Source organism: Mobula hypostoma, chromosome 6, assembly GCF_963921235.1.
Source record: "Mobula hypostoma chromosome 6, sMobHyp1.1, whole genome shotgun sequence".
Classification (NCBI taxonomy): domain Eukaryota; kingdom Metazoa; phylum Chordata; class Chondrichthyes; order Myliobatiformes; family Myliobatidae; genus Mobula; species Mobula hypostoma.
This window is the reverse complement of record NC_086102.1, coordinates 50,919,504-50,945,018: the sequence shown is the minus strand read 5'-3', so window position 1 is coordinate 50,945,018 and position 25,515 is coordinate 50,919,504. Positions and strand designations below refer to the sequence as shown.

General features: G+C 39.5%; 1 protein-coding gene across 2 annotated transcripts in view; it reads left to right on the top strand.

Annotated features, from left to right (window-relative positions):
- sytl5 (synaptotagmin-like 5) overlaps window positions 1-25,515 on the top strand; it is a 200,149-nt gene that overhangs the window by 151,774 nt on the left and 22,860 nt on the right. For both annotated transcript variants that reach the window (XM_063050826.1, XM_063050827.1), the window contains exons 4-10: window positions 18-130; window positions 3,917-4,037; window positions 6,678-6,806; window positions 16,537-16,609; window positions 17,581-17,698; window positions 19,336-19,442; window positions 21,118-21,222. In XM_063050826.1, coding sequence (XP_062906896.1) covers window positions 18-130; window positions 3,917-4,037; window positions 6,678-6,806; window positions 16,537-16,609; window positions 17,581-17,698; window positions 19,336-19,442; window positions 21,118-21,222 — 766 coding nt within the window. The remainder of the gene's footprint in view (window positions 1-17; window positions 131-3,916; window positions 4,038-6,677; window positions 6,807-16,536; window positions 16,610-17,580; window positions 17,699-19,335; window positions 19,443-21,117; window positions 21,223-25,515) is intronic.

The following is a 25,515-nucleotide window of genomic DNA, read 5'->3' as shown; positions in this document are numbered from 1 at the left end:
TATCTTCCTTGTTACAGGCAGTTGAGGGAGGTCACTGGTGAATGGTTTTTTGAAGAGAGAGCAAAACGTTTTCAAAATGTTTCAGTGCTGGGAAGTGAAATCATCAGGCAATCCATCAAAAAAGCCACAGGTGGGACGTACAGATAATTTCTTTGGTATTTACATAAAATGAATATCTTCCCTTAGATCATTGAAAGATGTTCAGTTCATTTGAGTTCGCCGGTCAAATAGTAGCTCAGTGCCAGTTATCTATTTGAGTCTAAGAGCAGTAGAATTTTCTAATGGTGAGGTTATTGCTAAAGCTATTGGAATGAGCACAAATAGGGAGCTATGTGACGCCAATACAGTGAAAGTGCTGACCTTGCTCACCTCTATTGAAGGCTGGTAAGTCAAAGGGATATTCAGCTGTTCTGTAAATTCTGTTGTAAAACAGGATTTTAGACAAAGTATAGAGATATACAATCAAACCAGTTTTTTTCCCCACCAGTGCTGCCTAGTCAAGTTGGTGAGACATTCAGTCAATTTCTTGTAGAAGCTGGTGGGTGGAAAGCACTGTTCCCTCTGAGCTGCGCGGATACATGGCCACGCAGTAACTGAAATGCTCCTGCGCACGTAGCCTTTCTTGCTGCTCAGCTGGAATTTTCTTTTATTTCATGTTTTATTAAAGTGCTACATAGTCTACAGGCCATGTAAAAATTTCCTGCTCAGAGCAATGGTTGGTCTGTTTAAAAAAAAAATTGGAGGGAACGCCGGTGCAAAGTGAGGGTCCCAGATGAAAGGGATGAGCAGAAGTTCAGGAAGTAAATGGGATTCAGCCGAGGGCTGCTCCAGCAACACAACAGTAAAGGGGAAGCCACAGTTAAGAATAAAGAAAGGCACCAAGGTGACATCTGTATGGAAAGATCTGCTGTTGGAGTAAATACAACAGAGTTAGAGGAAATATGGTCGATAGCTGTGTGAGCCTCTGGGCTTGTCATGCTCATTTGTTGTTAGCCCTATTCCCCAAGACAAGTCTTTTCATTAAATAGTGAGAATCACTCATTTACTGGTACATGTTGGGTTCCAAAATCAAGCTGAGCATGTCTGTCAATGTTCTTCAAATACTTGATTCATTGCCCAGCTTTGACCTTTCTAGATACCTGCAGTTCAATAATGCCTCTTAACTTTATCCAAGTCAATATGTAATCCTGTTCCTTACCCACACTGCCTGCTCACCAGCAGTTTCCTCTAGTCATCAGGATGCAACAGCCAAGCCTGTCTTTGGAGCTGTCCCAAAATACAGGAGGATATTATGGCTTACAAGTCTTTTATTTTCTCAGGCTAGGTTTTGAATATACATGTTTGGAAGAAAAAAAAGATATTGGCTAAACATTAGACTGGAGTGGATGAGATTTACATCATTCTGCCAAGAAGACAATAATTAAAAATACTGGAAACACTGAGCAAATTAAGTAGCATCTATTGAAAGGAAAGCAGAGTTCATGGCAGGTCTCAGGCCTAATGCATTAACTCTGTTTCTCTCTCTCTGCAGATGATGCCTAACCTGAGCGTTTCCAGCATTAGGTATTTTTTTAATTTCACATTTCCAGCATCTGGCATTTATCTTCAGTGGCCACTTTATTAGGAACACAGAACACCCCGTTAATGCAAATATCTAATCAGCTAATCATCTGGCAGCAACTCAATGCATAAAAGCATGCGGATATGGTCAAAAGGTTCAGTTGTTGTTCAGACCAAACATCAGAATGGGGAAAAAATGACTTTGATAATGGAATGATTGCTGAGGCCAGACAGGGTGGTTTTAGTGCTGTATCTCAGAAATTGCTAATCTCCTGTGAATTTCTCACACAACAGTCTCTAGAGTTTACAGAGAAAGGTGCAAAAAAAACAAAAAAACATCCAGTGGGCAGCAGTTCTGTGAGTGAAAACAGGTTGTTAATGAGAGAGGTCAGAGGAGAATGGCCAGACTGGTTCAAGCTGACAGGAAGACGACAGTAACTCAAGTAACCACACATTATAGCAATGGTGTGCAGAAAAGCATCTCTGAATGCACAGCTTGTCGAACTTTGAAGCGGATGAGCTAGCAGCAGAAGACCACTGTGTGTTTCTCTCCAGTACCGAATAAAATGGCCACTGAGTGTATGTCAAGAGAATGGTATTCAATGATGTTAAAATTAAAGGCATCTGTTAGTCTTGCGAGACCATGGATCTGCGCCTGGAAAGTCTTCATTCTCCAGGGCGCAGGCCTGGGCAAGGTTGTATGGAAGACCAGCAGTTGCCCATGCTGTAAGTCTCCCCTCTCCACAACACCAGTGTTGTCCAAGGGAAGGGCATTAGGACCCATACAGCTTGGCACCAGTGTCATCACAGAGCGATGTGTAATTAAGTGCCTTGCTCAAGGACACAACATGTTGCCTCGGCTGGGGCTCGAACTCACGACCTTCAGGTCACTAGTCCAATGCCTTAACCACTTGGCCATGTTAAATTGTTACTAATTACACTGGCTAACAAAGATTTTGCTTCCTGAATACCTTTAGATGTATCTTATGAATTTTGGGCTACTGATCATGAAAATCACCATGAAATTTCCCTATCACGCACCATTTTTAAATAAACATGTTTATTATTTCAATTCATAATTCAAGTCAATTAAAATGTTGCCTACAATGTAAGCTGGAAAGTTTCCTATCTTGTCTAGGCATGCTTGGACATGCTTAGGTGGCGTGGCTGCTGCATGGCAGGACAGGTTTTAGTAATAATTATTGGGTTCAGGACTGTAAGGATGGAATTTGCTATCACCAGGCACAAAAATTTCTATGAAGGATTTTGATATTTTAGACAGATCCCTCCCAGAATAACTGATGCCAAGATTAAGGAAAGCATTTTTGTTGGTCCACAAATCAAACAGGTCATCAATGATAGGCAATTTGAAGAATTTCTAGTGGGACCAGAGAAAATCACATGGAAGGCATTCAAGGAAGTTGTTGAAATTTTTCTCGGCATCTACAGAACACGAAACTACATGCAGCTGGTTGAAAGCATGCTTCAGGCATATAAAACCATGAAATGCAACATGTCACTAAAGCTTCATTTTCTGCATTCCCATTTAGACGACTTCCATGCAAATCTTGGTGCTGTTAGTGATGAGCATGGTGAAAGGTTTCACCAGGACATTGTGGTCATGGAGAAAAGATACCAGGACAACTGGAGTCCATCAATGCTGGCGAATTATTGTTGGACATTTAGCGAGAAGCCTCAGACACTGAGTTCAAATGAAAATCATTAACAAAATATTTTTAACTTAGTTGAACTATTGCAAAGCATCAGAACCATGATGCAGTTAAACACATTATATTCAATAAAAGTTAATTGTTTCTCCAAATTCCTATATGACACAAGTAGTCTGAAATTATATTTGTGTTCATCTTCAAGCAGTCTATCATAAACAAAAAAAAATTCTGAGGAAGCAACACTTTTGAAAAAAATTGTTGTCTAGTGTTATCAAGAAGTTTAGATGTAGAGAATCAAGAAGCACACCACATAGCAAACATTCTTTTATCTTCCGTGTGACACTGGAATATTTCAGCTTCATGGGAGTCCTTTGTGTGGTCGTCAGGCAAATTGAAGTTGGAAGTACCTTAGTAGCTCCCTAATAAAACTATAGAACTAATGGTTATAAAAACTCAGATGTGATATACAATAGAATGTACAATCAACTGATGCTTGCAGGAATCCTCAATGCAAACTTTTTATTTGTGTTCTTGTGTGTATGAAAAATATTTTAAAACTCCAGTTTCCAAGTAATGATCCAAATAAATGACTTATTTTATTGTGATATTTGTGACATTCTCTGAAAACTACAGTAGATTGTTTTCAGCGCAATAGAAATGCAGTTTTCTCTTTTTGGTCCTACTAGAAACAAAGTCTGAGCAATCAAAGGGTAAAGCACAGCAGAAAAATACAGAGGAAACGTCAAAGTCGTCCACAGTAGCCAGAAATGAGAAGAAAGCAGTTCCAGATGCATTTAAAAAGTTGAAGTATGTAATAGCGTAATTATATGGAGTTGTTAAATTTTCTGCCTTAATTCACCTTCAGAGATGGTGACCCAATGGAGGTATATTATGAAAATAACTAGATTTATTATTGGGTAAGAATTGTGCACATTGGCTGAACTGCTTGTGCTACTGAGCAGAAAGATATCGTTTTTTAAGTTTATTTATCTTATATGATCTGATTCATGGTAACTGCAGTTCCTTGCATACCTTCCAGAAACTCACCTAAATGACTGCTCTTCACATACGGTTTTAGCAAACCATTTACTGGTTCTAATGCAAAAGGAAATTTTCAGTCCAAGTCAATGAACCATCTCCAGAGGCAGCAAACCAAACATATCCTGTGGGTATACATTTGCAAACAGGTTTTCCAGAATATTTTCATTTTCTCCGGCGTTTTGTGTGTGTTGTTCTGGGTTCCCAGCATCTGCAGGATCTTTTGTGTCTAAAATCTTTTCACACAGGATTGAGTCTGGCAACCTACTAGCCCCAATGTACTTCTCTTTCTAGATAGCCATTAGGTACACTTGCAGAAAAATAATCTTAAAGTTGCTTATTAAATTGTATCAGTAATTCCCCCCCTCCCAAGAAAAAGAAGGTTTTGTTTTAATAAGGCCTTATTTCTTTATTGTATCTCAACATTGTGCTGTTGCAATTGAACATGAAACTATTGTACATAGCTATGGATTTTTAGTTTGCATTTGGTCTGAATTGCTTGTGCTATAAATTCTATATACTACAATATTGCAAGAATAGGGCTTGATGTCCACTATTTAGTTGTGAATTTAGGAACATTTTGTTGTTTGTCCACACTCACTGCAAGATGAATTGCATCTGGTGGCCCGGTAGCATAGTGGCTAAAACAACACTTTACAGTGCAGGAGACCCGGCTTCAGTTCTATGTGACTGTGTAGATTTCCTCTGGCTGCTCGGGTATCCTCGCACAGTCCAACGACGTACCGGTTGGTGGGTTAATTGGTCACTGTAAATTGTCCTGTGATTAGGCTCGGATTAAATCAGGGTTGCAGGGCAGCATGGCTGAAGGGCCGATTCCGTACTGTATGTCAATAAATAAATCTGGCCAAATTTATTCCAGAAAATGCCACCAGTAGTGAGAGCAGACTTTATTCTCTTACTTGTTCCGGATTGAATTCTAGTCCTGCAATAGAAAGCATTACCCTGCTCTTTTCTCATAGCCTAATTGGTCTGATGAATAAAATGCAAAGTAAAGACTATTTGGTATTTAGTGTTCAGTGCAATTTGTACCAAAGACGATTGATGTCACTTGTCCTACACTTAGAGTTTGGACTGCAGTAGCTATTCTTTTCACTTTGAGACTGAAAACACACTCATGCTTCATAAATATAATTGTTGTTTAAACATGAGAAGTCTGCAGATGCTGGAAATTCAAAGCAACACCTGCAAAATGGTGGAGGAACTCAGCAGTTCAGGCAACATCTATGGAAATAAATAAACTGTCAACGTTTCGGGCCAAGATTCTTCATCAGGACCGAAATAGAAGATTGAAGACACCAGAATAAAAAGGTGGGAGCAGGGGTTGGAGATTATAGGAGAGGAGAGTGGACAATAGGAGAAAGGGAAGGAGGAGTGGAACCGGGGGGAGGTGATAAGTGGATGAGAAGAGGTAAAGGCCAAAGCAGGGAAGAGAAGAAGAGGGGAGGAAGGGAAGGGGAAAATATCTTGCCAGAAGGAGACATCGATATTCATGCCATCAGGTTGGAGGCTACCCAGATGGAATATCAGATGTTGCTTCTCCACCCGAGGAGAAATTCTCATTCCGACATGTTGGTTCATGGCCTCCTCTTGTGCCAAGATGAGGCCATGAACCAATGTGTCGGAATGAGAATAGGAATTAGAATTAAAATGTTTTGCCATCAGAAAGTTACGCTTTTGGTGGATGGAGTGGAAGTACTCGACAAAGTGCTCCCCCAATTTACGACGGCTCTCACCAGTGTATAGGAGGCCACATGGGGAGCACTGGACACAATAGACAACCCCAGCAGATTCAGAGGTGAAGTGTTGCCTCACCTGGAAGGACTGTTTGGGACCTGAATGGAGATGAGAGAGGAGGTGAATGGGCACATGTAACACTTAAGCCGCTTGCAGGGGTAAGTGCCGGGAGGGAGATTAATGGGGAGATTAACGGACAGGGGAATTGCGGAGGGAGCAACCCCTGCAGAAAGTGGAGAGGGGGTTGGAGGTAAAGATACGTTTAGTGGTACGATCCCTTTGGAGATGGCAGAAGCGGCAGAGAATGGTGTGTTGAATGTGGAAGCTCATGGTGTGGTAGATAAGGACAAGAGGAACTCTATCACTGTTAAGGCAGTGGGAAGATGGAGTGAGCACAGTTGTTTGCCTGGAGCTACACAAGCTATTCGCAGTGAAGGCTTGCTTTGATATTGGGGTTTGCCTGTCTGGGATGATTCTAGATCTGACTACTGGACTTCCTGATAAAAGGATATTCAATCCATCCAAATGCAAAGGACTTTGAAAAGTGCATTAAAGAAGTTAACTCAAAACACATGACCCATACCCCAATCGCCTGTTATAATTACGGACAATAAAATTGTGCTGCTCTCGCAATGACAGTTTCTTTTTTGACAGAAAACGGGCCAAATCTAACCTGAAAGCACTGAGTGATCAGGGATTAGATACAGACGATGGAAGAAGCAATGGCTATACAGGCTCAGATTTCGAAATGGAAAGCATATATTCTTCAGGTCACTCTGGCAGGTAATGGATTAACATTTTATAAAAGCCACCTTGCTGTCCTCTGGGATACTGCAGGCTGTTATTTGTTTTACCTGGTTGACTTAAGCTGTTGATGGTCTGGAGATTGTGTTCTGCAGCCTTATCTGAGTTTGCCTCAGAAACTGACATTTACAGAGCTCTCTAAAAAGTACAGAGACAACTAGCATTTTATAATGTGAAATGGATTGCAAAAATGTATTCTGCTGTTTCTTTTCCCCATCATCAAAGATCTGACTGACTGGAGCAGAATTCCCCTGGTGATGATGCAAATGCACATGTACAGCATGATCATAAAATGGAAAATAAGTATGACAACCTTGAGAAGATGAAGTGTTCTCTTTGGTGGTTCAGTGAGACCCTCACACTGCTTTTCTTCTGTGAATACTTCATCCACCCCTCCTCCTCCCACCTAGTTTCACCTTTCACCTGCCATCTTGTACTTTGTCTCCTCCTTCCACTTTCTTATTCTGGCTTTCTCTCCCTTCCTTTTCAGTCCTGATGAAGGGCCTTGGCCTGAAACATTGACTGTTTATTCCTCTGCATGGACGCTGTCTGATTTGCTGAGTTCCTCCAGCATAGTCATAGTCATATTTTATTGATCCCGGGGGAAATTGGTTTTCGTTACAGTTGCTCCATAAATAATAAATAGTAATAGAACCATAAATAGTTAAATAGTGATATGTAAAATATGCCAGGAAATTATGAAATAAGTCCAGGACCAGCCTATTGGCTCAGGGTGTCTGACCCTCCAAGGGAGGAGTTGTAAAGTTGATGGCCACAGGCAGGAATGACTTCCTATGATGCTCAGTGTTGCATCTCGGTGGAATGAGTCTCTGGCTGAATGTACTCCTGTGCCCACCCAGTACATTATGTAGTGGATAGGAGACATTGACCAAGATGGCATGCAACTTAGACAGCATCCTCTTTTCAGACACCACCGTGAGAGAGTCCAGTTCCATCCCCACAACATCACTGGCCTTACGAATGAGTTTGTTGATTCTGTTGGTGTCTGCCACCCTCAGCCTGCTGCCCAGCACACAACAGCAAACATGATAGCACTGGCCACCACAGACACGTAGAACATTCTTCGCATCTTGTATGTGTTGCTCTAATAAGTATGCCTACTGGATTTTCAGTTGAAGATGAAGGGCATATATTTCTTCCATTAATTAAATGTTTTGCATTATTCACCAAAGGATTAAACTTCAATCTGACATTTTTAAAATTTAAAATTAATTTATTTTTAAAACTTTATTAAATATCAGTATTTTAAAATGGGCATTTCATTATCAGGAACCAATTTGACAACAATAACTGATCATTTATAGAAGTACAAAATACATTCTTCAGTTATTTATTCAAAACAACTTAACCTTAACTCAAAATTATCTTGGATTCTCTTCCTTAATTGACAGTTGCTAACCAGTGTAGGAGAAAGACTGTTTTGCTACTGACAGCTGTTTTTTTTTTGTTCGCTGCTTGTATGCCTCAAAACTTTTGTATGGCAGACTAGAACATGTCAGCTTATTTGTCCACCTACAGATAATTTTCCAACAGGAATAACTAGCAAATGACAACAGACTGTTCCAATCCTTAGCTTACTGTGTGTAAGACCAAACAGTTCCATCAGTGCTATTGTGATTTGTGTGATTCTCTCGGCTTTGAAATCATTAAATAAGATCGAGCATGATGGGTAGGTTACGAAACATTTTTGTTGCCTGCATGTTTGAGAAATACTTCATTGCTGTGGTCAAACTACTCAAGGTGCTCTAAGCTGTCTCAGATGCTACCTTACACTGCTGATTTAATGATTCATCTGCCTCCTCCCCATTGAACATCCAAAAAATTTAACGATTGTTTCGCCACCAAAATTCCTCTCTCTCTCTCTGCCCACTGTTGATCATTATAGTTGCTCTATTTCCATAGCATTAGGATTATTGTTTCTTTGTGTATGGTCATTTTGATATTGTTATTTTATATACTGTACATTTATCGGTTTTGATCTTTTTCATCTCATGGTCTTCTAAAGCTTAATTTCTGTGAAAATCAACTTAATTATTACTTTCACCAACCATTCATCTCAAAGGTTTTCAGTTTCTTTCTCCTAATCTTGACCAAAATGAGTGGCTTGTTTTGACCTGATTTATGTGTTGTGATCTAAAACTTTGTATGACACATCCTCTCAGTCATAATGGAGGTAATTGAGTTTGTTGAGCTTGTTCCAGATTATGAAATCATAACTGTTATTCTTCGCTGGTCTTCTAGTGTATTTTTTTAATTTCATTTTATTTTATTGAGATACAGAGCTGAATAGGCCCTTTGAGCCATACTGCCCAGCAATTAACCCTGGCCTAATCAAGGGACAATTTCCAATGACTAATTAACCAAACTGGTATATCTTTGGACTGTGGGAGGGAACCAATGTTGGCGGGAAGAACATACAGGCAGTAGCAGGAATTGAACCCAGGTCCCCTGTACTATAGAGCATGGTGCTAACTACTGCACTACTTTGCCACCCCTTAAGCAGCATTGTTGAAATTGTACACCAAAACAAAAGATCACCTTTACTATTGCTCAATGGAATGAAATGGGAAAAGATGACAATGGTAATATTGTTTCATTGTAACAAGTGCGAGTATATCTCCAAGATAAATCATCCATCTCAAACCTCAAAGTATCAGCTTAGCCTTCCACACGTGACAATACGGAACAAGTAAGTGAGTTAGTATTAAAGTAGATTCACAGCCACGTTCAAAGTGTAGATAATCTAATCAAATTCCTCACTTTCGAACAGACATGAGGAGGAATTTCTTTAGTCAGAGGGTGGTTAATCTGTAGAACTAACTCATTGCCACAGACAGCTGTGGAGTCCAAGTCATTGGGTATGCTTAACGTGGATGTTGATAGGTTATGGCAAGAAGGCAGGAGAATAGGGTGGAGAGGGAAAATAAATCAGCCATGATCAAATGGTACAGCAGACTCAATGGACTGAATGGCTAATTCTACTCCTATATCTTATGCTCTAATTATTAAGTCATTAACAGCATGTTCTTTCAATTGATACCTGGAGAAAGTGGCTGTAATGATCAGGCAGATGTTTATTTTCTGTACTTTTATGTTTACTTAGCCTATCAATACTGTTCCATGCTAATTACTAGGGAAAACAAAGTTTTATTTGTGGCAGATAGTAAAGGACAGTTTTAATGCTGCCTGGCCAATCTATCAGGAAGCAGATTTGAGGTTAATTATTGAAAACCTAAAATGACAATTTTAAACCTTATAAGTTTTCCCTCCTGTATTTTTCTAAGCCTTTCTGGAAAATTTTAGAACTCCCCTACCCAACTCTTTTCTTCCATATTAGCAGTGCCATCTACTTGTATAAATTTTTGAATGGCAGTCAAAATTGTTTTGATCCCAATTGGTAATATTACCCATTTTTGAAGGGACTTGTTTATTGTCTTCAACAGAATAGTCTTAAGAGATTTTTCCTTTCACTCCATGTCTGTAATTGCATTTCCATGTGTTGTACAGATACTGTTGGTGGAGTGAATATTGAAGTTAGTAACTTTGATTCTTCAGGATATATCATTTTTAATTGATGCCCATGCAATCACTGATGGTGCAAATTGGTCTGTTTAAGGAGTGGAAGTTATTCCTTAGAACTGTTAGAAATTAACATCCTTGTAGAGTCACTTAATATGATCTATCTCTAATTAGGAGTTCACCAGATGGAAACCAGTACTAAATAAAATGCAACATACATCAAAGTTGCTGGTGAATGCAGCAGGCCAAGCAGCATCTATAGGAAGAGGTACAGTCGACGTTTCAGGCCAAGACCCTTCGTCAGGACTAACTGAAGGAAGAGTGAGTAAGGGATTTGAAAGCTGGAGGGGGAGGGGGAGATGCAAAATGATAGGAGAAGACAGGAGGGGGAGGGATAGAGCCGAGAGCTGGACAGGTGATAGGCAAAAGGGGATACGAGAGGATCATGGGACAGGAGGCCTAGGGAGAAAGACGGGGGGGGGGGGTGACCCAGAGGATGGGCAAGAGGTATATTCAGAGGGACAGAGGGAGAAAAAGGAGAGTGAGAGAAAGAATGTGTGCATAAAAAGGAGTAACAGCTGGGGTACGAGGGGGAGGTGGGGCCTAGCGGAAGTTAGAGAAGTCAATGTTCATGCCATCAGGTTGGAGGCTACCCAGACGGAATATAAGGTGTTGTTCCTCCAACCTGAGTGTGGCTTCATCTCTACAGTAGAGGAGGCCGTGGATAGACATGTCAGAATGGGAATGGGATGTGGAATTAAAATGTGTGGCCACTGGGAGATCCTGCTTTCTCTGGCGGACAGAGCGTAGATGTTCAGCAACTTCCGCCACCTCCAACGGGATCCCACCACTAAGCACATCTTTCCCTCCCCCCCTCTCTCTGCATTCCGCAGGGATCGCTCCCTACACAACTCCCTTGTCCATTCGTCCCCCCCATCCCTCCCCACTGATCTCCCTCCTGGCACTTATCCGTGTAAGCGGAACAAGTGCTACACATGCCCTTACACTTCCTCCCTTACCACCATTCAGGGCCCCAAACAGTCCTTCCAGGTGAGGCATCACTTCACCTGTGAGTCGACTGGGGTGATATACTGCGTCCGGTGCTCCCGATGTGGCCTTTTATATATTGGTGAGACCCGACGCAGACTGGGAGACCGCTTTGCTGAACATCTACGCTCTGTCCGCCAGAGAAAGCAGGATCTCCCAGTGGCAACACATTTTAATTCCACATCCCATTCCCATTCTGACATGTCTATCCACGGCCTCCTCTACTGTAGAGATGAAGCCACACTCAGGTTGGAGGAACAACACCTTATATTCCGTCTGGGTAGCCTCCAACCTGATGGCATGAACATTGACTTCTCTAACTTCCGCTAGGCCCCACCTCCCCCTCGTACCCCAGCTGTTACTCCTTTTTATGCACACATTCTTTCTCTCACTCTCCTTTTTCTCCCTCTGTCCCTCTGAATATACCTCTTGCCCATCCTCTGGGTCACCCCCCCCCGTCTTTCTCCCTAGGCCTCCTGTCCCATGATCCTCTCATATCCCCTTTTGCCTATCACCTGTCCAGTTCTCGGCTCTATCCCTCCCCCTCCTGTCTTCTCCTATCATTTTGCATCTCCCCCTCCCCCTCCAGCTTTCAAATCCCTTACTCACTCTTCCTTCAGTTAGTCCTGACGAAGGGTCTCGGCCTGAAACGTCGACTGCGCCTCTTCCTATAGATGCTGCTTGGCCTGCTGCGTTCACCAGCAACTTTGATGTATGTTGCTTGAATTTCCAGCATCTGCAGAATTCCTGTTGTTTACTAAATAAAATGACTAATTGTCAATAATAAAACAGAATTCCTGATTGCAAACTTAGAATTAATAAACGTTTGATTATAAATATTGAAATTTTCTATTTGAATGCATGATTTTGTATTTTTGAAAAGGCACAATGTTCCTTTGCCTTAACAAGCAGAGGAATACATTAAAGTCATCTTCTCAACAAAAAAGGCCAAACCAGAACGGAATAAAAAATTGGTTTTATTTTCATTATGATGTATTAATTTTCTTTGTGTTGGTGAACTTAATAATTAAGTAACATTATAACAGTCACAGAGAAGATCCCTCCTGCTCACCAAGTTTGTGCCAACCATTAGGCATCCATGTTATAACAAGCCCATGCTAATTGTATTCTATTCTCCCCACATTCTCATCAACACGTCTGATGTCCTACCAGGAGGCATATAGACCCGAGGCAAATTAGGGTAGCCATTTAATCTAAAAATACACACCTTTGGGACATAGGAGGAAGCCCACATGATCACATGGTGAATAGTGCTGATTGTGTGGAATTTGCATGGAGGCTGGGATTGACCTAAGGCAAGGCAAAAAGTTGATTCTTAGCTTAAACTAATAAAACTAGTATCTCTCCAGTTTCTGCTAATCTCCCCCCTTCACTTGAGATTAGAAACAACCTCCAGATCCTCTCCCCTTTCTCTAGGGTCACTTGAGCTGTAAGAGTCACCTCCTCCTCCCTTATTTCTGGCCAGCCTGTGACCACATAACTTCCTCCTGGTACCATTTGGACACTGCAGCACTTCTTCACTGACATTTTACTTCAAATTATATTTTTTTTAAATGTTCATCTCTCTTGCCTATGAGCCCTCCACACTTAAAATCTTTGTTCAGGTTTTTGAAAGAGAGCTTTAAGAAAAAAATGATCAGTTTCTCTCTGATCTTCTCCACAACTATATAAAAACATTCTAGTCAAGTTTATAGCTTTCAACCAGTACAGGAATATCCCCAACTAAAGTAATGTTAATTATTACCTTGTCCCTCAAACATTCTGCAGTCTTTGGCACAATTCTTCCTTTCCATTGCCAGCAAAATTTCAAAACATATGTCAGTGATAATAAACCTGATTCTGATTCCCTAATAATAGGTGATATGTAAATAAATGAGTAAAACTAGAACTAATTGAAGGCAATGAAAAGAAAGAATTGGTATTAAGTTGTGCCAAAGAATGCAGAACAGTTGAGGGGCAAGGTACTGATTGACATTACTTTGGATGAGGATATTTCTGTACTGGGTGAAAGCTATAAACTTGACTTGGGGGTATTTAAATAGACGTGTTGATGAAATAAATAATACTTGTATCATTTGCTTCATGGTCTCTCAGAACATTATTCAGGGATTCAGCATGAAGATGCTCATAAGTGCAGAACCTGAGCATTGGTGAAGGTAGAGCAGTTGATGTAGTGTATATGGATTTCAGTAAGGCATTTGATAAGGTTCCCCATGCAAGGCTCATTCAGAAAGTAAAGGGGCATGGGATCCAAGGAGACCTTGCTTTGTGGATCTAGAATTGGCTTGACCACAGAAGACAAAGAGTGGTTGTGGATGGTTTGTATTCTGCATGGAGGACAGTGACCAGTGATGCTCTTTGGGATTTTTATAATTGACTGGGATGAGGAAGTAGAAGGGTGGGTTAGTAAGTTTGCTGATGACACAAAAGTTGGGGGTGTTATGGAGGGTCTGGAGCGTTGTCTGAGGTTTCAGTGAGACCTGGGCTGAGAAGTGGCAGTTGGAGTTCAATCCAGATAAGTGTGAAGTGGTTCATTTTAGTAGGACAAATTTGTAGACAGAATATAATATTAATAGTAAGATTCTTGGCAGTGTGGAGGATCAGTAAGATCTTGGGGTCCAAGTCCATAGGACACTCAAAGCTGCTGTGCAGGTTGACAGTGTTGTTTAGAATGGAAAGGAAAGTGTTGGCCTTCATCAACTATGGGATTGAGTTCAAGAGCCAAGAGGCTAGACCCCACTTGGAGTACTGTGTTCAGTTCTGGTCGCCTCACTACAGGAAGGATGTGGATACCTTTTCAGAATGGCAGGCAGTGACTAGTGGGGTACCGCAAGGCTCAGTGCTGGGACCCCAGTTGTTTACAATATATATTAATGACTTGGATGAGGGAATTAAATGCAGCATCTCCAAGTTTGTGGATGACACGAAGCTGGGCGGCAGTGTTAGCTGTGAGGAGGATGCTAAGAGGATGCAGGGTGACTTGGATAGGTTGGGTGAGTGGGCAAATTCATGGCAGATGCAATTTAATGTGGATAAATGTGAAGTTATCCACTTTGGTGGCAAAAATAGGAAAACAGATTATTCTCTGAATGGTGGCCGATTAGGAAAAGGGGAGGTGCAACGAGACCTGGTTGTCATTATACACCAGTCATTGAAAGTGGGCATGCAGGTACAGCAGGCGGTGAAAAAGGCAAATGGTATGCTGGCATTTATAGGAAGAGGATTCGAGTACAGGAGCAGGGAGGTACTACTGCAGTTGTACAAGGCCTTGGTGAGACCACACCTGGAGTATTGTGTGCAGTTTTGGTCCCCTAATCTGAGGAAAGACATCCTTGCCATAGAGGGAGTACAAAGAAGGTTCACCAGATTGATTCCTGGGATGGCAGGACTTTCATATGAAGAAAGACTGGATGAACTGGGCTTGTACTCGTTGGAATTTAGAAGATTGAGGGGGGATCTGATTGAAACGTATAAAATCCTAAAGGGATTGGACAGGCTGGATGCAGGAAGATTGTTCCCGATGTTGGGGAAGTCCAGAACGAGGGGTCACAGTTTGAGGATAAAGGGGAAGCCTTTTAGGACCGAGATTAGGAAAAACTTCTTCACACAGAGAGTGGTGAATCTGTGGAATTCTCTGCCACAGGAAACAGTTGAGGCCAGTTCATTGGCTATATTTAAGAGGGAGTTAGATATGGCCCTTGTGGCTACGGGGATCAGTGGGTATGGAGGGAAGGCTGGTGCAGGGTTCTGAGCTGGATGATCAGCCATGATCATAATAAATGGCGGTGCAGGCTCAAAGGGCCGAATGGCCTACTCCTGCACCTATTTTCTATGTTTCTATACTATAGAGAGAGTGCAGAGGAGATTTACAAGGATGTTGCTTGGATTGGAGGGCATGCCTTATGAGAATAGATTGATTGAACTTGGCCTTTTCTCCTTGGAGCAACAGAGGATGAGAGGTGACCTGATAGAGGTGTATAAGATGATGAGAGGCATTGATGGGTTAACCAGAGGCTTTTTCCCAGGGCTGAAATGGCTAACATGAGGGGGCATAGTTTTAAGGTGCTTCGAAGTAGGTGCAAGGGGGATGTCAGAGGTAAGTTTTTCACACGGAGAGTGGTGGGTGCGTGGAATGCACTACCATCAAAGGTGGTAGAGGTGGATACCATAGAGTCTTTTAAGAGACTCTCAGATAGGTACATGGAGCTTAGAAAAATAGAGGGCTATGCGGTAAGGAAATTCTAGGCAGCTTCTAGTGTAGGTTATATGGTTGGCACAACACTGTGAGCCGACAGGCCTGTAATGTGTTGCAGATTTTCTATGTTTCTATGCTTCGTAAGAGTAGGGATGCAGTTTACAGTCCTGATAATTTTCCAGTGATGCCAAACAGGTTCCAGGAAAGTGCAAGTGTATACTGTGGTATTTCAGATACTATGGAAAATGCTAGTTGAGTCCCAAGTTAAACCACCAATGCAGGGTGGGAGGCTAAAATAGTACAAGTGTATTGCATTTGAGACAAATTCAAGGAAGCACTTATACATGTAAAATAATTTAGTACCTGGAATAATTGTCTGGGCAGTGAACAGAGTAAAAAATTCTGAGCTTATTTAAAAATGAACTGGATTATCTGGAGAGAACACCCTAGGTTTCTATGGGAGGTTACACAGACTGAATAACCTTTATTTATCATTTGTATTTAGAAGCTGGACAGGCAGCATTAAACCTTGTTTACAAAACACTTGGAGCAGCAGGTTGATAGAGAATGCCAGAACAACAGCGTACATGTAGACCTGTATGATCAGCAGTTTTCATATTAAATATCAGGCAGACTCTGTGGCAGGCAAATTGTACCGAAATCCTGGCGTATAGCTCCAGCCACCAGGATTGTATTTGGTGCATGTCACAAGTATAGAAAGTGTGCCATTTCACTGCACAGCAAGCCAAATTCTCTAAAAATCCTTCCTGAAAAGTAAAAAGTTGTGAAAGTTAGAGCTTGGCTTGTAGTCGTTGCCAAGCTGTCTTTTGGCTACTTCATTTACAATGGAGGCCAGCACAATTCAAGTAGTCGCTGATAGTTATTTCTGTTTGTTAATCACTGCAGGATGGCTACACCAGTACCACAAGTCTCACCAGCATCCAGTAAACGAAGCCTTGTATCAGATTATGGCAAGAAGGTAAATTGAACACCTTTGTTCCAAAACTTCACATTGAGAATATAATAAAAGAAAATTAAATCCAGTCTTGTTAAGCATTCAGATTAATTCTTTATTGGAGTTTTCATAAGCTTGATGGATGTTACTACTGTTCCTGCATCAGTGTATATTATGTATAACTGTGAAATCAATGCTTTGATATCAGATTTTAATTAGATATTTGCCAGGTAAGCAGTAAATGCAATGTTGTTTTAACCTACTTCTTGGTGGAAGATAATTAATGTTTTTGGAAGTCTTGCATTTGAGGAAAAAATATATTATCTATACAAACATCCCTTGCCTCTCAAAAAATAACATTTTACTGTTTAGATTTAAGCACATGTATTTGCTGCTGATTTGGAACATATCAATTTACTTGCTGATTCAAGAGTGAAATGGAAGAATGGGGCTTGTGTAGAAAAAGATGAGATGTCTGGATTAGGTCATGAAAAGGGGATGAAAGAAACTGACTCTTCTACTTTGCGTTGAAATTCTTACGATTGTGAATTGAGAAAAACAATATTACAAATTTTAAAGCAAAGTAAGTGAAAATATTTAATAGACAGATGACAGCAATCAATTTGAACTGTTTTTCTCACCTCCTCCCACTTTGGATATTCCAGCTGTCCAAGGGACTGTTACCTCACACAATGACCAATATGAATATCTGCCCATGTTACTTCTACAGCAGGTCAGAAGGATTTAAATGGTAAAATTGTCTGAATACAGAAATCTTTGCTAAGTTTGGGAACTGAGTACTCCATTTGTGATGCATATTCCACAGAATTCCATATATGTTGAAAACATGTTTTAAAGTTTAAAAAACACACTTCTCATCTGTTAAGCACTATCTATCATTGTGTCTTATAAAAGAGTTTAAACAAAACATTTTTATCGAAAAGTTTTTCCAACAAAATAATTTTGCTGTAATTTATGTTATACTTTGATTCCAGGCAAGATCTACAGAAAATATTGACACTCTATCAATGAGTAACAGTGTGACTGAGGGCCTGTCCAAGGGAATGCACACTCTGCCTACAATAGCAATTTCAAAATATTCAATTTCATCAGGTTTGTGCAATAACTATGTCATGATTCTTAACTGATGTTTGTATAGGTCAAGTTGAAGGCTGAGATTCTAAGTGATTCAAAGTTCAAAGTTAATTCATATTCTTGTGGACATTTGCAGTAGGTGCAAAGAAGCACAATAGAATCAATGAAAAACTGCACATGGCAAAGACAGAAAAATAATCAATGTGCAAAGACAACAAAATAAAAATCTGAAAAAAAGAGAAAAATAATGATAGATAAATAAGTAATATATATCGCGAACACGAGTTGCAGAGTCCTTAAAAGTGAGTCCATGGGTGTGAAATCAGTTTAGTGTCAGGGTGGGTAAAAATATCCCCACTCGATCAAGAGGCTGATGGTTGAGGGGTTAAAACTGTTCCTGAACCTGATGGTGTGGGACCCCAAGCTGAAAATAGCTGAAATAAATTAACGAAATTTTCAGTTTTTCAATGAAATTTCCACTCCTTAACTGAATGAAATACTCCAGATCCAGCCTAACTAAAATTTTATAAAACTGCAACCTAACCTCCTGACTCTTGAACTCAATTCCTTGACTAATGAAAGCAAGCATGCTATATGTCATCTTTACCACTCTATCAACCTGTGTAAACACTTTCAGGAAGACATGACATGGTCCCCAAGATCCCTCTGCACATCAATCCTGTTAAGGCTCTCGCCATTAACAGTGTACTGTCTCTTTACATGTTGTCTCTCAAAGTTCAACCCTTCACGCTTGGTTGGGTTAAACTTCATCGCTATCTTTCCACCCATATCTACAATTGATCTATATTTGTTTTCCAGTCCTGCGCTATCTGCCACACCACCACCAATTTTTATATTATTTGCAGATTTACTAACTCCACCCATCTATGTTTTCATCCAGATCATTTATATAAAACATACACAGCAGAGGTCCCAGTATGGATCTCTGCAGAACACTACTGGTCACAGACCTCCAGCCGGAATAAATTATTCTATTCAACCAACTCCCACATGACTTGGAACAGTTGACTTCCAGCCTGTGTCACTAAAAATAGCCCTAACCACTCAAGCCCACATGTTAATGATTAGAGAATTACAAGTGGTGTATTTAAACTTATCATTAAGCAAAATACTACTCTATTAGTGTATATTCAGAAAATGAACTCCAGTTTCACAAGTGATACAGACAGGACTTTGGGAGAAATGCAAGAATAGTTGGAAGTTTGACAGTAATCACATACTTACCACAAGTATTTCCTTTACTTGAGAATAGTCTTGCAACATGATCAACCTAGCCATGGCCTGGGAAAGACTGAAGACCTAACTTCATCCAAATGCCAGTTGATCCAATTTAGAACACACATACATAGAAAAACTTTTAAAACAGCATTTCTAGTCTGGCCAAAGTAATTGCAAAAACATGCAACTTAACTCATCTGCAGAGCCACAATGATTTGGTGCAGACATCCTGAGAAACATGTATGTAAAATTATCAACATGTATATCTGTGCTGACTTACAGATTCTGCATAAAGTGAATACTGTCAGATATGAGTGCTTTTTTGGTATAACTGTGTAAGACTGTGAGGGGGGAAGGGAATTGACAATCAGGACAATCATGATTTATCTATTAATATTATGATTGCGTTGGTACAGATCGAAGCAGATCTGAGTTGGACTTGAGTGGATCCTGTGCATCAGGGATTGAAGACTCAGTCAGCCTCAGATGTAAATCTGTCCCTAGAGGTCTCAATGAAGCCACGGTCAGTTGAACAGATTACTCATTCATATACAAATGTCTTATAACATGATTACTGCAAGATAGTTTTTCTATAGAATAAAATAATTGACTTCCAAAAAATCTTAATTTAGAAACCATGGAACTAAAAACAGTGTCACCTGGGAATATCATGAGTTGTAACTTCTGGGATGCACAATTTTAATTCCCTTGATATCCTATCATCATCCAAAAACCAGTTTCAATTAAAATGTAAAACTTCTTTACATACTAGTATAATTTTCTATCTGGAGTAACCAAATACCTCATCATACTCACAACTTTTTAAAATGAATTGAACAGCTAATAGTAGAAATGAATACATTTTTGTACAATGATAAGTTTCTCCTGCTAATTCTTTGACAGTAGTGCTGCTTTTGTCCACTTGAATAATTTTTGATGATTTTTGTTCCTTCTAATTATAAAGATACCAAGTTAGTGTACCTTGATATTTTGAACTTTATACATTATGAGAGAATGTGACTTGGGTTCCCAAAGTAAATCACCTGTACATGGCTGAATCTCATAGCGTAGATCTGTTTGGCAGAATATTGGTTCTGGAAGTGGGTTTCAATTGTACAAACACTTTGAAATCTTATGCTACAACAATACAGTAATGATTATAACACTGTTGTAGTATTTTTCTATTATGACACCACCATGCATGCAATACAAGTGGTGGAACTAGATTCAGAATTTGAAGATGCATTTCCCTAAAACGAAGGTGTGTTCACGTGCTACTCACATTTATTTGTCGTGTACTTTTAAATGTTCTCTTACTCATTAGAATTTATGAGTTACCTTGACACCTTCATAAGCCTGCATCAAAGAGCAGAGATTTAGCTTGAATTCACCATGGGCAGTTAATTATGTGATGTGGTCAGCCATCTTAAGGATGCACCTGAACTATCCAGGCATCCAGCTAATGATCAGATCAGAGTTAGGAAAATTGTTCTCCTTGCTGTCTGTTAGAACACCTGAGGCCCATTTAGCCTCTTGTTTATGCTGAGTAAGCTACAATTTTCTTTAATGTTCTTAAACTCTCATCTCATGAACGTGAAAAACATTACCAACCACTGTTAAAATCAATACAACAGTTTAATAAGGATTGGTTATATATGTGACTCAATGCAAACATTAGCACTCACTTAAACGTTAAGACTGCTTAGATCACTGAGCGCCAGCTAAAATTATTACATTTACTATTTCAACATCGAACTCCATAGATATTGGTTAAAGTCAATGATTTTCCATACTAACTAATTATTACCAAGAATGGAATTTCTTGTAGGTTACCTTAAGTAACTTCTGGTTATTTAACAAATGAAGATCTGAGTTTTCACTGAAAAGAAAATAGCAAAATAATACTGTATTCTTAGCTTTGACTATTATTTCTGGCACAATGATACCTATAGTGGCTCCAGCTTCTGGTTACCTAACATCAGCGCACTGATTACTCTTACCGGGATTTTGCATTGGGCTGTGTCAGGGGAGATAAATGTACCATCTTAAATGGGAAAATCTAAAATGGATTGTCATATTTTTTGGCCCTGCTCTCATATAATATTAACTAACAAACTTAAATCCATATCACCTTATTGCAAACAGAAACTCATATCAAAAGCAGTTTTCCTATATTCACTATATGACATGACTTACAGGATTACCTTGACGAAGATGAATTTGATGAAGAAGACATTGATGATTTGGTCTCTATGTATCGCCCAAACAGTGAGAGAACCAGTCTGGGAAGTGGGTTTTCTGTAGTAAGTTTGAAATTAATGTCTGTGATATCAATTGAATCTTACTATTCACAGTAGATTACTGTGTTAATCTTTAATAATGATAAAGTTATTGTCATGGTAGGTTGATCACTCTATTGATTTACGTAGTGCCCATTAATGTCCTAGAACATGGTTCAGATGTACTAACAGCTCAGATGGTAAAGAGAGTGTTAAGACAGTGCACCATGTATATGATCAGTTCCAAAGCAATTCTCATTCAGCACAAAACTGTTTGTAAATAAACAGACTGTACCGATGTCTTCTAAACATAGATTTCTAATCTACACACAATCATAACTATGTAATGAAAAAATAATGAGCTGAATTACATCACTGCTCTGGATATAGATCATGTTAGTGAATGGAGTACAACAAACCCAAACAGCATCAAAGATAGTTTATAAAAAGGGATGTTTTAAATAAATATACATGTGCTAAAAGATTAAAACAATTATCAAAAATTTCATAGTCTGTATTTTTTGGTAGAAGGAAACTGAGAAACCAAGTGACCACTACAGAATGTGCTAATGATTATCAAAACAAATCTTTATCAATGATTAACAAAACTCTTCTCCCTTGGTTGTGTTACTAGTGCTTTGCCACCTTAAATTTAACTCTTAATTTACACTGTAAATTGGTTAAGTATTAACGGGTTATTGAGAATACATTTAAAGAGAAGAAAGATGGGCTCATTTTGATTTCATTTTAGATGTCATGTTAGCATCTTTAATATACTGCTTTAGAAAACCTTTCCTTTTCACAAGAAACTGCACCTTTGAAATGTGACTGAATTCCTTTTATTCCAAATAACTTTTCAAATGTATTAATGTTGAAAATCTTGTCCTTATGCAAATCCACTTTCAGTGGAGGCCTTCCTTTTACTGCCATGCTGTTTGCTTACTATCACTCTGCAATGTCTTTGTATTTTTCTTCAATTATTGCCACGTGCTGTAATGCTTTCCCAGTCGAGCTCTGACAAGAAGTGGACATTCCTTAATGTACCTGATCACGATGCAGACACCGTAAGTTGCTTTGCTTTCAGATTTACTGGGCCATCTGTTTCTTACCATTTTCTTTTACAATTATACCTCTAAACATAATGACTTACTTTTCAGGAAATACAATCTTTCAAAATATTTACATCCAAGGCATAACATTTACGGGTAGAAAAGTTTAAATGCTCCTATCACCTATGAACCAAAACAGTTCATTCTTTAAATGTCAGATACTGTTTGTCATTTTTTTTAGAGCTGTACAGCAATTAAAGGTTCCATTTGTTTGACTATTTGCGTTATTTTAAAGATTAGGACAGCCCTAAATTTTCCATGAAAGATAGCCAAAGGCTAAACAGTCTATAATAAATGATATGATAGCACAGTTTTGCTAATAATTATTTATCTCATTGAATCACTTAACAGTTTTCAGTCAAGAATAAATGGGTCAATATTAAATCATATCTTTTTGTACCAATTAATAATTTTGTGAAAGTGTATGCATTTAAAATATTATTTTCCTTGAGCAGAGTAGAGCAACTTTGATGTTCTTTGACTGCTAAACTTTGATGTTAGACCAAACCTTGTTAGGTTAGCTGACAACTAATTTTCTTTGAAGTGGAGGAATTAATCTTTATAAGCCTATGGACTGATACCATTATGAACTGTTGGCATAGTAAAATGCTACTTCAAACAAGTTAGCTTCTATTTTATCAAGATAAATATTGAATTTGCTATTCATTATAGAATTCCAATTGTGATTGGAATTACATGCTAACTACTTCGTTTCCCTTTGTTATTATCTTTCCAACCCAGGAGGCAAATAATTTTCTTCCTTAAGAGGAAGTGTTTATCTTTTCATTTCTTTGTACAGCCTTCCTACACCCCAAATGTAGGACAGACCCAATATGAAAGCAACAGTGAGCACAAAGCTGAATCAAATAACTAATTTCTTCATCACTTCGTTTGCATGTTGATAACTTTCAGGTCTAAAAGAGAGCTCAAAATTAACCTCTAAATCAGAAGATTGAGTTTGTTTTATGTTAACTTATTCAAATAGTTCTTGATACTAGACATTAGATGGGAGCCTTGCAAGTGAGGAGAAAAACAAATATTCATACTGCAATTGAACATTTATGAAATCATTTTGAATGATCGTGGTAAAGCTTTCAAGTCTAGACAAGAAAATAATACCCTGCAAACAGAGAGAAAGGCCAAAAATGTCAATAAATTTTAGACAACCACAAAAGTCAAAAGCTATGCTTTGTGCTTCTAAATTCCTAAATGGTTTGAAGCTTTTTACGAATGAAATCATCAATGTGTATGAAAGGTAAATAATCGTCATACCTACAGTATACTAATAGATCATCTGCCCATAGGAGAAATTAATGGAGTAAAAATCAGTTGGGCCATATAAGAGGACTCAGGCAGTTAATTTGAACATACACCTGTTAATCCAAGTTTATTTAAGAAATCCTAAAACCCACTTGAACTTGTTTAATAACTTCAGTTATGAACCATTCTGGATAGTGTTTTTTGATTCAGTAAATTTACTGCAACAAAATTCCATTTATCAAAATGATAAATTGTGCACTACCTTAATGGTTATTTTGGAGCATTCCCGATATTGGACATCTAAAACAATAGATGCAGCATCTATCTTTCCAACTTGATCCTTTTTCTATGATTTCTGACATCCCCTTTGATCACTTTCAGAGCTTACTATCTTTCCATCCATTCCGAACCATTCCACACACCCCCACCATCACTGCCCCCCTCCCCAGCCACAATCTAACAACAGGGCCCATGTGCCACAGACTAATTATGTTCCTGGAATGGAGCAAGCGACTCCAAAGCACCAAGGGATGATTTAGTGGCATCATTTTTAAGTGATAGAAACCATAGAAAACTGCAGCACAGAAACAGGCCTTTTGGCCCTTCTTGGCTGTGCCAAACCATTTTCTGCCTAGTCCCACTGACCTGCACTCGGACCATACCCCTCCATACACCTCCCATCCATGTATCTGTACAATTTATTCTTAAATGTTAGAAAAGAACCCGCATTTACCACCACGTCTGGCAGCTCATTCCATACTCCCACCACTCTCTGTGTGAAGAAGCCCCCCCCAATGTTCCCTTTAAACTTTTCCCCCCTCACCCTAAACCCATGTCCTCTGGTTTTTTTCTCCCCTTGCCTCAGTGGAAAAAGCCTGCTTGCATTCAATCTATCTATACCCATCATAATTTTATATACCTCTATCAAATCTCCCCTCATTCTTCTACGCTCCAGGGAATAAAGTCCCAAACTATTCAACCTTTCTCTGTAACTGAGTTTCTCAAGTCCCGGCAACATCCTTGTAAACCTTCTCTGCACTCTTTCAACCTTATTTATATCCTTCCTGTAATTTGGTGACCAAAACTGAACACAATACTCCGGATGCGGCCTCACCAATGCCTTATACAACCTCATCATAACGTTCCAGCTCTTATACTCAATACTTTGATTAATAAAGGCCAATGTACCAAAAGCTCTCTTTACGACCCTATCTACCTGTGACGCCACTTTTAGGGAATTTTGTATCTGTATTCCCAGATCCCTCTGTTCCACTGCACTCCTCAGTGCCTTACCATTAACCCTGTATGTTCTACGTTGGTTTGTCCTTCCAACGTGCAATACCTCACACTTGTCGGTATTAAACTCCATCTGCCATTTTTCAGCCCATTTTTCCAGCTGGTCCAAGTCCCTCTGCAGGCTCTGAAAACCTTCCTCACTGTCTACTACACCTCCAATCTTTGTATCATCAGCAAACTTGCTGATCCAATTTACCACATTATCATCCAGATCATTGATATAGATGACATATAACAATGGACCCAGCACTGATCCCTGTGGCACACCACTAGTCACAGGCCTCCACTCAGAAAAGCAATTCTCTACCCCCACTCTCTGGCTTCTTCCATCGAGCCAATGTCTAATCCAATTTACCACCTCTCCATGTATACCTAGCGACTGAATTTTCCTAACTAACCTCCCATGCGGGACCTTGTCAAAGGCCTTACTGAAGTCCATGTAGACAATATCCACTGCCTTCCCTTCATCCACTTTCTTGGTAACCTCCTCGAAAAACTCCAATAGATTGGTCAAACATGACCTACCACGCACAAAGCCATGTTGACTCTCCCTAATAAGTCCCAGTTTATCCAAATGCTTGTAGATTCTGTCTCTTAGTACTCCCTCCAATAACTTACCTACTACCGACATTAAACTTACTGGCCTATAAGT